The sequence below is a fragment of the Rhinopithecus roxellana genome, chromosome 11 (assembly GCF_007565055.1).
Source record: "Rhinopithecus roxellana isolate Shanxi Qingling chromosome 11, ASM756505v1, whole genome shotgun sequence".
In the NCBI taxonomy this organism is placed as follows: Eukaryota; Metazoa; Chordata; class Mammalia; order Primates; family Cercopithecidae; genus Rhinopithecus; species Rhinopithecus roxellana.
In genome coordinates this window covers 41,967,195-41,980,391 of record NC_044559.1, presented here as the reverse complement: position 1 = coordinate 41,980,391, position 13,197 = coordinate 41,967,195, and the positions used below count along the sequence as shown (strand labels likewise).

The 13,197-nt window shown below is 39.7% G+C and overlaps 1 protein-coding gene and 1 long non-coding RNA gene across 4 annotated transcripts in view; one reads left to right on the top strand and one right to left on the bottom strand.

Annotated features, from left to right (window-relative positions):
* The window catches only part of WDR11 (WD repeat domain 11), a 56,694-nt gene extending 51,380 nt beyond the window's left edge, over window positions 1-5,314 (bottom strand). The window contains exons 1-2 of one of the 3 annotated variants that reach the window (XM_010365672.2): window positions 4,993-5,314; window positions 3,862-3,973 (exon numbers count right to left, since the gene is read on the bottom strand). In XM_010365672.2, coding sequence (XP_010363974.2) covers window positions 3,862-3,973; window positions 4,993-5,078 — 198 coding nt within the window. In that variant the 5' untranslated portion in view covers window positions 5,079-5,314. Of the gene's footprint in view, window positions 1-3,861; window positions 3,974-4,280; window positions 4,863-4,908 lie in introns of those variants that run through there. The other 2 variants (XM_010365675.2, XM_030940832.1) reach the window with 2 other exon arrangements.
* Window positions 5,315-5,318: 4 nt separating this feature from the next.
* The window catches only part of LOC104664202, an 89,722-nt gene continuing 81,843 nt past the window's right edge, over window positions 5,319-13,197 (top strand). Inside the window, exon 1 of the long non-coding RNA XR_748221.2 lies at window positions 5,319-5,801. This is a non-coding gene — a long non-coding RNA (uncharacterized LOC104664202). The remainder of the gene's footprint in view (window positions 5,802-13,197) is intronic.

The window sequence follows — 13,197 nt, the reverse complement described above, 5'->3', positions numbered from 1 at the left end:
CCTCCACCTCCCAGGTTCAAGCTGTTCTCCTGCCTCAGCCTCCCAAGTAGCTGGGACTACAGGTGTGCACCACCACGCCTGGCTAATTTTTGTATTTTTAGTAGAGATGAGGTTTTGCCTTGTTGGCCAGGCTAGTCTCAAACTCCTGACCCCAGTGATCCATCCACCTCGGCCTCCCAAAGTGCTGGGAGGCCACTGTGCCTGGCCAATGGAGTGATATTTGTAAAGTACTACTAGAAAAAAAAATTGTAAGCCCAGAATTCTATATCCTTTGAAAATTATCTTTCAAAAACAAAGGTGAAATACTTTCTCAGAGAAATAAAAGCTAAGAAAATCAACCAGTATTAGACAGGCACTTCAAGAACTTACAGTAAATTCTTCAGTAGATGGGAATATAATACCAGACTGAAACTTGGACCTACATAAAGAAATAAAAGCTCCAGAAATGCCAAGGGGCAGTGTAGGGGAAAGGAAACAGAGAGGGAAAGAGAAGGTAAATATATTTTTTCCAAAACACCCTATACTTTACATCAGACTTGATGAAAGGCTGAATGCTTTCCCCCTAAGCTCAGGAACACGACAAGAGTACCCTCTCACTACTCCCATTCATTGTAGTAGAAGTCCTAGCCAATGCAACATGGCAAGAAAAAGAAATAGAAGACACAGATTATCAAAGAAAACATTAAACTGCAGTCACTTGCAGTGACATGACTGTCTACTTTGAAAAATTCACCCAAAATTACTATTAAATAGATCTAAGTGAAGGTAGCTAGATTACAGAATATAGGTCAATAAACAAAAATTAATTGTATTTTTCCCTACTTCACATCATATATAAAAATTAACTCAAAATGGATTAAAAGCTAAAGCTCTAAAATTCTAAGAAAAAACCAAAGGTATATATCTTCTTGATATTGGAAAAAACAATGGTTTCCTGGATATGACACAAAAAGTACAAGCAACAACAATACAAAATAATAAATTGGACTACATCAAAATGAAAAAGTTTTGTTCTTCAAAAGACACCACCAAGAACGTAAAAAGATAACCCACAAATTGAGAGAAAATATTTGTAAATCATGTATCAATCAAGGTCCAAAAATATGACATGAAAAATTCTAGAAATAAACAATTCATAAATTATGCACTTTTCTGAATAGCATGATGAAATCTCCCACTGTCCTGTTCCATCCTGCCTCAATCATAAATCAACCCTTTGTCCAGAACATCCATGCTTTATACAGCACTTGCCCTTAGCAGCCACACTGATTATCAGATCAACTGTTGTGGTATCTCAGTGCTACATTCAAATAACCCTTATTTTACTTTATAATACCCCCAAAGTGCAAGAGTAGTAATGCTGATGTATTGTTATAACTGTTATCCTTTATTATTATTAGTTATTGTTGTTAATCTCTTATGCCTAATTTATAAACTTGATCATAGGTAAGTATGTATGAGACAAAACAGTATATACAGGGTTCGGTTTATAAACTTTATCATAAGTAAGTATGAGAAAAAACACAATATATACATAGGGTTTGGTACTATCCAGGGTTTCAGGCATCCACTGGGGTCTTGGAACATTTCCTTTCTGGATAAGGGAGGACTACTGTACACAAAGAAATCTTACAACTCAATTATAAAAAGATAAATAATATAATTTTAAAATGGGCAAAGGACCTGCATAGACATTTCTCCAAAGAAGATATACAAATGGCCAATAAGCACATGAAAAGATACTCCACTTTAGCCATCAGGGAAATGCAAACCAAAGCCACAATGAGAATCAATTCATACCCATTAGGATGGTTATAATCAAAAGAACAGAGAATAGCAAGTGTTAGTGAGGATTTGGATAAATTGGACTCCTCATACATTACCAATGGGAATGCTAATTTGGAAAACAGTCCAGCAGTTCCTCAAAAAGTTAAACAGAGTTACCATATGAGTCAGTAATTCTACCCCTAGAAATATACTCAAGGTAAATGAAAACACAAGTTCACACAAAACTTGCACATGAATGTGCAAAGCAGCATTATTCGTAACAGGCAAAAATTACAAAATATCCAAACGTCCATGAATAAAATAAATGTGATACATCCTTACAGTGGAATATTATTCATCAGTAACAAGGAACAGAGTATTGATATATGCTACAACACAAATGAACCATGAAAACATTATGCTAAGTGAAAGAAGTCAGGCACAAAAGACCACAAATTATATGATTCAATTTATATAAAATGTCCAGAATGGGCCAGTCTACAGACACAGAAAGGAGATCAGCGGTTGCCAAAGGATGAGGGAAATGGGGAAAATGGAAAATGACTGCTAGTGGATACACGGTTTCTTTTTGAGGTAATAAAGTCCATTGTAATTGTGGCTGCATAACTGTGAATATACTAAAAATCATAGAATTGTGCATTTTAAATGAGTAAATTTTATGGTATGAGTATCTCAATAAAGCTATTATTTAAAAAAGAAAAAGAAAAAGACTCCAAATCTCTATGTCTAATCCTGACCTCTCTCCTAAAGCTTGGATCACTATAATGCAATATATTACAGGCACCTCAGACTTTGCTGTTGAAAACCTAAAATTCACTGACTTCACAGATGCTTACCTCTGATAACTAGAAACACTGTCATTCAATTACACCAAAAGAAACCTTGGAGTCACTCTATTCTCTTACTCTCCTTTATACTGATCACTATAAAGGCTATCAGGTTTATCTCTTAGGCAGCTCTTAAATATGACTTCTCCATGCCCCAGCTTTATTTTAGGCCCTTAGAATTTCCCGCCAAAATTACTGCAAAAGTCCCCTAAATGATCTTACTGCCTCCAGTCTTGCATTTCTCCAGCAGATCCTCCACTGCTGCCAGAGTTTTTCTAAGATGCAAATGTGGTCACATCAATCTCCTACTTAAAAATCCAAACTCCTGCTGGGCGCGGTGGCTCATGCCTGTAATCCTAGCACTTTGGGAGACCGAGGCAGGTGGATCACAATGTCAGGATATCGAGACCATCCTGGCTAACATGGTGAAACCACGTCTCTACTAAAAATACAAAAAATTAGTCGGGTGTGGTGGCGGGCACCTGTAGTCCCAGCTACTCAGGAGGCTGAAGCAGGAGAATGGCGTGAACCCGGGAGGTGGAGCTTGCAGTGAGCTGAGATGGTGCCACTGCACTCCAGCCTGGGTGACAGAGTGAGACTCCTTCTCAAAAAAAAAAAAAAGAAATCCAAACTCCTTCATAATCTTATAAAACTTTCAGAACAGACAGCTGAATCTCTCTGGCTGCCTCTTATTCCATCACTCTTACAAGTGTGCCATCTTTATGGCACGCTACTTACTTCTGTGTATATTCTTGCTCTTCCCTGCAATGCTCCTTGTCAATTTTTTACTTGGCTAACTACTGTCTACTAGTCTTGAAACTGAAAAAACGTCTGTGACTCTCCTCACAACCAGGCAATGTGAAGCTCCTCTGTTTTCTCACAGCGTGTTAAGCAAGTCTCACTTATCACACTACCACACCATAAGTCTGCCTTACAAGATGGAGAATTATCTCCATATCCATAGCACATGCTAAGTGCTCAAAACTAAGGAATGACTGAGTGGTCTTGTAAATGTTAGAACTGGTGTCTTTCATTTGCCTTAAAATGATCTAACAACTAGCATTTAATAACTCATCCTGTATTGACATTAAGTCATATATATGAAAATTCTAGGCTACCCCAAATAGATTGTTATATTTAAAAGCTATTCAACACTTACACGTAAGACTTAATGAGAGCTTAGTGATACACAGTATTAAACTTTAGACTAGACAACATGTTAGGGTCAAAGTGGGATTTTACTTACCTTGACAACATCAGCTTTATGCTTTTCTAAAACTTGAAGAGTTTGGGCAGTAATGGAATCAATCACTACCACAAGTGAATGACATCCATAAGCAATTAAACCTTGCCAGCCCCTAGCAAAACAGTAATGTTAAATTTTAAGTACAGAACAAAGCAGGACAACTTCTTTCTTGCCAAGCCTAAATAAATGATAAATCTAATTCATATGTACCACCATTAATAAAATCATTTAAACCCAAAGGCCAGTATTTATCATTATCCTATTTGAATAAAAGACCTCGCTAAGCTTAAAATGCTTGTTGAAATTCACTTTTCATTCGGATAAAAAAAGTTCTAAAAGATACGAAAACAGAGACCCGAGGACATAAAAAGGAACTTGTGCCCTCTGATTGTTTTTGTGGGCATACGTCTTTCGCTTACCCGATTTCTAATCCTTAGTATCCACAATGTGCCTGGGGATACCGCAACGAACCCCTGTATTTCCAACTAAATCAAATGACAAACACTGCACAAGACGTTTCAGTCCTCCTAAGAACATCCCACAGCCACAGAATTTTGCCTTACATTTGTCTAATGAGTAATTTTCAGAGCTGCAGTGGTAATTTATAGTGAAAGCATACAGTAATAGAGACGACCTGTTGAAGACAGGAATGTCCTACACAGGAGGAGCCCGAAAAGAGAAGGTGAAAAGGGCAGGTGAGAGAACAGGCGCCTAGCACAGGGTCTGGCACATTGTTTAAGGAAAACAGGAATACAAGAGAAAGAAAAAGAAAAGACAGCATGGGAAAGAGAAAGTGGACAGGGAATTAATGGTGGAGAGAGAGAAACCTGTAAGCTGGAGAAGAGGTAAAGAGAGGGGAATGGAATGGCAAAAGGGCAAGGTGCAGAGAAAACAGCAGAGAAATAGGCGAGAAAGAGAGGAAATGTATTTGCATGGGGGAATTTCCCACACGGGGCTATTATCACTTTTGTAACAACAAAAATCCACCAACTAAAAGCAATCTCATTGTGTGAGGGCGGCTGCCTGTCTTAGCGAGGCCAAACTAACCAGGGGGTGAAACCTCTTGTTCTTCCCCCTTCCCCTCACACGTTCCTGGCCGATCCTGGCGACCTGGAAGCCCGGCGCCCTCACCAGTCCACCGCCGCCTTGTTGTGGGCGTTGAGGGCTCCCGTGAGGGTGCGCGCCGACACCTTGAAGTTCACTGTGTAGGGCAACATCCCGGCTGCCAGCCCAGGACCTCGGCGCTGACCCGCAACCAGGAAACGGCGGACACGTGCTTCCGTTCCAAACAGAGTCCGGGTGGCCCCCTGGGCGCCGCTGTCAGGTTCCGCTGGATTCAAGTTCTACAGGCTCCGGGTTCCACCGCTCCCGGATTCCATCGCCCCCAGGTTCCGTTGCTTTCAGTTTCCTAGGATCCCAGGTTCCGCACTCTCCAGAGTTCCGCCGCTTAGGCCGTTGTGCTAATCTGCGACAGCCGGGGCTGTGTTTGGAAGAAGAGGCGCTGCCTCCAGTCAAGTCTGTTTTTTTCAGGTCGGGACTGTAGGCCTTTGTGCCCTGCTGGAAATCGTGAAAAGCAAGAGAGAAGAGTCCCAGTTATTCTTTCTGCCTTTGATAAGTGAATTTAGGGCAACTACTAGCGCCAGTAGGCATGGGGGATCTACGGATCAAGAAGTCACAAAGTCTCCGCTCTCGTGGAGTTTACAGAGAATAATGAATGAGATTAAGAAATGAATGAGATTAATTGAATGAAATTGCCGGACTGAATGAGGTGAATGGCCCGAATATAAACAATTTCCAAATACAGATAACACTGCATATCTGGTGTTGGCAATACTCCCTTCACACTTGAGGAAGAAGCACTATGTCTGGGGCCAAGTGTGACCCTTTGTCTGTTGTTGGGGTACCTTTCATTTCGCACTTTCTCCTCTTCTGCTCTCCAGGTCAGACCCAATCCCTCCCTCCTTTGTGCTCAGTGTTGGGTTTATACGCTTTAATTATAGCACTTAATGCAATGATTTCTTTTCAGCGATGATATTTGCAGATGTGTGTTTCTCTCCCCAATGCATTGTGAGCTCCTTGAGCAACAAAAGGGACAACATATTGGTGATTTTTCATCACAGGCTTTTGTGTCTAGCTTACCACTCTTGTAAAACAGCTTTCTCAAAGATCACCTCATATCCTTTTAGTTATTCAAACCAATGATCATGTTTTGGCTTTTAGTTGATCATGTTTTGCCGCGGCTTCCCTTCCTTTCCCTTGTTGTCTTACCTTTCCTTACCCCACACCCTAACCTACTGATGTTTGCAGGCCACCAAATGTGCCCGTAACCACAGATCTAAATTTACCACTCTCTGATTAAAAATCTTCCATGCCTCCTGTGAGAAGATTGCTAATTGGTTCCCCAAATTCATTCTCTTTTTTTTCTTAGGGATAGAACTTCAGTTTATATCTAGGCACATTGTCCCTCCATTAAATGAGTACATTCCCCCACTCCCTTTACAACTAGACCCAGCCATGAGACTAAATAAATGAAAATGGAAGTGTTTCATAGTGACCTCTGAGTAGTCACTTTGCTGTTCTGAGCAATTTCAGTAGTTATACCTTATATTATGATTATCTTCAGATATATCTGTCTCAGAGGGGAGGCCAACACATTTTTAAGTAATCATAATATAGGAAAAATTACATATTCCCTAGTAGACTTAGAGTTCCTCTCATAAAGGAACAAAATCCTAGTCTTCCTTTTGCCCCAATGTCTGGCACCTTTCCTGGCATACAGTTGGTCTTCAACAAATGATTGACGGTGCAGGAGTTCCAAATGCCCAGTAAGCATAAGGTCAAACAGGCACAAAGTGACAATCAGGCATCAGCGCAATAGCTCACAGATGGGGGCAGGCAGCAGGTAACCAGCCCTCCCATCCCTCTGGTAAGAAAAAGCCTTTTGGAGAAAGAGAGATTAATTAGTTTAAATCTGCAAGCTACCTTGAAGATATGGATGTTGGATATGTAGGGCAAGGACAGGCTGGGTTTGGGACAGTAATGTATCTGCCATGATACAAGAGTGTGTAATTAAGTATGTTAATGGATTTTATGGCCTTCTCTGAAGCATCTCTCTTGGCCAGAGTGGAAGACAGAATATTGGACACGCTGGGCAATTGATCTCTTTAATAGGACAGAACTTATGCTCCTCTTTTATGCCTCAAAAGCTACCATTTCGCCCCATGCCTGATGACATAAACTCCAAAGCCTGGTAATGCACACTCAGGGCACCCTGCCACTGCTAAATCATTTGCATCCCTAAACTAGGACAACTTTTTTACCCTTTTCTTTTGAAGTCAGTGGAGATAAATGCATGTGAACTTCTGATTCCTATTTTGATTTGGTGGTGGAAACACGAGAAATGGAAGAAATAATATGTAATTGAATAAATTGCCTTACTTTATAAGTACAGTTGCTTCCTTTTGAGCACTCGCAAAATGAATACTGTGATAAACCTTTTACCTGCATCATCTCATTTCATCTGCACAAAGTCACAAAGACTGTATTGTCACAAATATTTTCACAGGTTCACAGAGTTGCCCAAGTTTATACAGACAATAAAAAGCAGAGCCAGCATTGGAACCCAGGGGAGTCTGACTCTGAAACATATGCCTTTAACCACATTGCCTTCCATGTCATGTACTCCACAGCCCAGTTGGAAGAAACTCCAGCTGCCTGGGAAGCATGAGATTTAAAAAAAACAACAGCTTTGCTAAGACATAATTCACATACCATACAATTCATCCATCTAATTTGTTGTGTTTTAATATATTCACAGAGTTTAGCAACCATCACCATAATCAATTTCAGGACATTTTATCACTTCTAAAAGAAATCCTGTACCCATTAGCAGTTGCTCACCATTTTCCCCACTTGCCATCCCTGCTCATCTACTTTCTGTCTATATACATTTGCCTGTTCTGGACAGTTCATATGAAGGGAACCATAAAGCATGTAGTATTTTATGCCTGGCTTCTTCCGCTTACCATAACATTTTCAAGATTTGTCCATGTTGTATCATATATCAGTACTTTATTCCTTTTCACTGCTGAGTAATATTTCATTATATGGATATACCATCTTTTATTTATTCAGTCATCAGCTGATAGGCATTTGGTTTGTTTCTGCTTTCTAGCTATTTCAAGTATGTTGCTATGGACATTCCTGTACATATTTTTTGTGTGAATATATGGTTTTAATTCTCTTGGGTATATACCTAGTAGTACAATTGCTGGCTCATATAAAAACTCTATATTTAACTTTTTGAGGAAACTGCCAGACTGTTTTCCAGAGACTGCACCATATTACATTTCTGTTAGCAGTGTGTAAGGATTCCAATCTCTCCAAATCCGGGTCAACACTCATTGTGATCTGTCTTCTTTATAATAGCCATCCTAGTGGGTGTGAAGTAGTTCTCATTGTAGTTTTTTTTTTTTTTTTTTTTTTTTTTATACTTTAAGTTCTAGGGTACATGTGCATAACGTGCAGGTTTGTTACATACGTATACTTGTGCCATGTTGGTGTGCTGCACCCATCAACTCATCAGCACCCATCAACTCGTCATTTACATCAGGTATAACTCCCAATGCAATCCCTCCCCCCTCCCCCCTCCGCATGATAGGCCCCGGTGTGTGATGTTCCCCTTCCTGAGTCCAAGTGATCTCATTGTTCAGTTCCTACCTATAAGTGAGAACATGCGGTGTTTGGTTTTCTGTTCTTGTGATAGTTTGCTAAGAATGATGGTTTCCAGCTGCATCCATGTCCCTACAAAGGACACAAACTCATCCTTTTTTATGGCTGCATAGTATTCCATGGTGAATATGTGCCACATTTTCTTAATCCAGTCTGTCACTGATGGACATTTGGGTTGATTCCAAGTCTTTGCTATCGTGAATAGTGCCGCAATAAACATACGTGTGCATGTGTCTTTATAGCAGCATGATTTATGATCCTTTGGGTATATACCCAGTAATGGGATGGCTGGGTCATATGGTACATCTAGTTCCAGCTCCTTGAGGAATTGCCATACTGTTTTCCATAATGGTTGAACTAGTTTACAGTCCCACCAACAGTGTCAAAGTGTACCTATTTCTCCACATCCTCTCCAGCACCTGTTGTTTCCTGACTTTTTAATGGTTGCCATTCTAACTGGTGTGAGACGGTATCTCATTGTGGTTTTGATTTGCATTTCTCTGATGGCGAGTGATGATGAGCATTTTTTCATGTGTCTGTTGGCTGTATGAATGTCTTCTTTTGAGAAATGTCTGTTCATATCCTTTGCCCACTTTTTGATGGGGTTGTTTGTTTTTTTCTTGTAAATTTGTTTGAGTTCTTTGTAGGTTCTGGATATTAGACCTTTGTCAGATGAGTAGATTGCAAAAATTTTCTCCCATTCTGTAGGTTGCCTGTTCACTCTGATGGTAGTTTCTTTTGCTGTTCAGAAGCTCTTTAGTTTAATTAGATCCCATTTGTCAATTTTGGCTTTTGTTGCCATTGCTTTTTGGTGTTTTAGACATGAAGTCCTTGCCCATGCCTATGTCCTGAATGGTACTACCTAGGTTTTCTTCTAGGGTTTTTATGGTATTAGGTCTAACATTTAAGTCTCTAATCCATCTTGAATTAATTTTCGTATAAGGAGTAAGGAAAGGATCCAGTTTCAGCTTTCTACCTTACGGCTAGCCAATTTTCCCAGCACCATTTATTAAATAGGGAATCCTTTCCCCATTTCTTGTTTCTCTCAGGTTTGTCAAAGATCAGATGGCTGTAGATGTGTGGTATTATTTCTGAGGACTCTGTTCTGTTCCATTGGTCTATATCTCTGTTTTGGTACCAGTACCATGCTGTTTTGGTTACTGTAGCCTTGTAGCATAGTTTGAAGTCAGGTAGCGTGATGCCTCCAGCTTTGTTCTTTTGACTTAGGATTGTCTTGGCAATGCGGGCTCTTTTTTGGTTCCATATGAACGTTAAAGCAGTTTTTTCCAATTCTGTGAAGAAACTCTTTGGTAGCTTGATGGGGATGGCATTGAATCTATAAATAACCTTGGGCAGTATGGCCATTTTCACGATATTGATTCTTCCTATCCATGAGCATGATATGTTCTTCCATTTGTTTGTGTCCTCTTTTATTTCACTGAGCAGTGGTTTGTAGTTCTCCTAGAAGAGGTCCTTTACATCCCTTGTAAGTTGGATTCCTAGGTATTTTATTCTCTTTGAAGCAATTGTGAATGGAAGTTCATTCCTGATTTGGCTCTCTGTTTGTCTGTTACTGGTGTATAAGAATGCTTGTGATTTTTGCACATTAATTTTGTATCCTGAGACTTTGCTGAAGTTGCTTATCAGCTTAAGGAGATTTTGGGCTGAGACAATGGGGTTTTCTAAATATACAATCATGTCATCTGCAAACAGGGACAATTTGACTTCTTCTTTTCCTAACTGAATACCCTTGATTTCTTTCTCTTGCCTGATTGCCCTAGCCAGAACTTCCAACACTATGTTGAATAGGAGTGGTGAAAGAGGGCATCCCTGTCTTGTGCCAGTTTTCAAAGGGAATTTTTCCAGTTTTTGCCCATTCAGTATGATATTGGCTGTGGGTTTGTCATAAATAGCTCTTATTATTTTGAGGTACGTTCCATCAATACCGAATTTATTGAGCGTCTTTAGCATGAAGAGCTGTTGAATTTTATCAAAGGCCTTTTCTGCATCAATTGAGATAATCATGTGGTTCTTGTCTTTGGTTCTGTTTATATGCTGGATTACGTTTATTGATTTGCGAATGTTGAACCAGCCTTGCATCCCAGGGATGAAGCCCACTTGATCATGGTGGATAAGCTTTTTGATGTGCTGCTGAATCCGGTTTGCCAGTATTTTATTGAGGATTTTTGCATCGATGTTCATCAGGGATATTGGTCTAAAATTATCTTTTTCTGTTGTGTCTCTGCCAGGCTTTGGTATCAGGATGATGTTGGCCTCATAAAATGAGTTAGGGAGGATTCCCTCTTTTTCTATTGATTGGAATAGTTTCAGAAGGAATGGTACCAGCTCCTCCTTGTACCTCTGGTAGAATTCAGCTGTGAATCCATCTGATCCTGGACTTTTTTTGGTTGGTAGGCTATTAATTATTGCCTCAATTTCAGAGCCTGCTATTGGTCTATTCAGGGATTCAACTTCTTCCTGGTTTAGTCTTGGAAGAGTGTAAGTGTCCAGGAAATTATCCATTTCTTCTAGATTTTCTAGTTGATTTGCGTAGAGGTGTTTATAGTATTCTCTGATGGTAGTTTGTATTTCTGTGGGATCAGTGGTAATATCCCTTTTATCATTTTTTATTGCATCTATTTGATTCTTCTCTCTTTTCTTCTTTATTAGTCTTGCTAGCAGTCTGTCAATTTTGTTGGTCTTTTCAAAAAACCAACTCCTGGATTCATTGATTTTTTGGAGGGTTTTTTGTGTCTCTATCTCCTTCAGTTCTGCTCTGATCTTAGTTATTTCTTGCCTTCTGCTAGCTTTTGAGTGTGTTTGCTCTTGCTTCTCTAGTTCTTTTAATTGTGATGTTAGAGTGTCAATTTTAGATCTTTCCAGCATTCTCTTGTGGGCATTTAGTGCTATAAATTTCCCTCTACACACTGCTTTAAATGTGTCCCAGAGATTCTGGTATGTTGTATCTTTGTTCTCATTGGTTTCAAAGAACATCTTTATTTCTGCCTTCATTTCGTTATGTACCCAGTAGTCATTCAGGAGCAGGTTGTTCAGTTTCCATGTAGTTGAGCGGTTTTGATTGAGTTTCTTAGTCCTGAGTTCTAGTTTGATTGCACTGTGGTCTGAGAGACAGTTTGTTATAATTTCTGTTCTTTTACATTTGCTGAGGAGTGCTTTACTTCCAATTATGTGGTCAGTTTTGGAATAAGTGTGATGTGGTGCTGAGAAGAATGTATATTCTGTTGATTTGGGGTGGAGAGTTCTATAGATGTCTTATTAGGTCTGCTTGCTGCAGAGATGAGTTCAATTCCTGGATATCCTTGTTAACTTTCTGTCTCGTTGATCTGTCTAATGTTGACAGTGGGGTGTTGAAGTCTCCCATTATTATTGTATGGGAGTCTAAGTCTCTTTATAAGTCTCTAAGGACTTGCTTTATGAATCTGGGTGCTCCTGTATTGGGTGCATATATATTTAGGATAGTTAGCGCTTCCTGTTGAATTGATCCCTTTACCATTATGTAATGTCCTTCTTTGTCTCTTTTGATCTTTGATGGTTTAAAGTCTGTTTTATCAGAGACTAGGATTGCAACCCCTGCTTTTTTTTGTTCTCCATTTGCTTGGTAGATCTTCCTCCATCCCTTTATTTTGAGCCTATGTATGTCTCTGCATGTGAGATGGGTCTCCTGAATACAGCAGACTGATGGGTCTTGACTCTTTATCCAGTTTGCCAGTCTGTGTCTTTTAAATGGAGCATTTAGTCCATTTACATTTAAGGTTAATATTGTTATGTGTGAACTTGATCCTGCCATTATGATATTAACTGGTTATTTTGCTCGATAGTTGATGCAATTTCTTCCTGGCCTCAATGGTCTTTACATTTTGGCATGTTTTTGCAATGGCTGGTACCAGTTGTTCCTTTCCATGTTTAGTGCTTCCTTCAGGGTCTCTTGTAAGGCAGGCCTGGTGGTGACAAAATCTCTAAGCATTTGCTTATCTGTAAAGGATTTTATTTCTCCTTCACTTATGAAACTTAGTTTGGCTGGATATGAAATTCTGGGTTGAAAATTCTTTTCTTTAAGAATGTTGAATATTGGCCCCCACTGTCTTCTGGCTTGTAGAGTTTCTGCCAAGAGATCTGCTGTTAGTCTGATGGGCTTCCCTTTGTGGGTAACCCGACCTTTCTCTCTGGCTGCCCTTAAGATTTTTTCCTTCATTTCAACTTTGGTGAATCTGGCAATTATGTGTCTTGGAGTTGCTGTTCTCGAGGAGTATCTTTGTGGCGTTCTCTGTATTTCCTGAATTTGAATGTTGGCCTGCCCTACTAGGTTGGGGAAGTTCTCCTGGATGATATCCTGAAGAGTGTTTTCCAACTTGGTTCCATTTTCCCCCTCACTTTCAGGCACCCCAATCAGATGTAGATTTGGTCTTTTTACATAATCCCATACTTCTTGCAGGCTTTGTTCATTTCTTTTTCTTCTTTTTTCTTTTGGTTTCTCTTCTTGCTTCATTTCATTCATTTGATCCTCAATCGCTGATACTCTTTCTTCCAGTTGATCAAGTCGGTTACTGAAGCTTGTGCATTTGTCATGTATTTCTCGTGTCATGG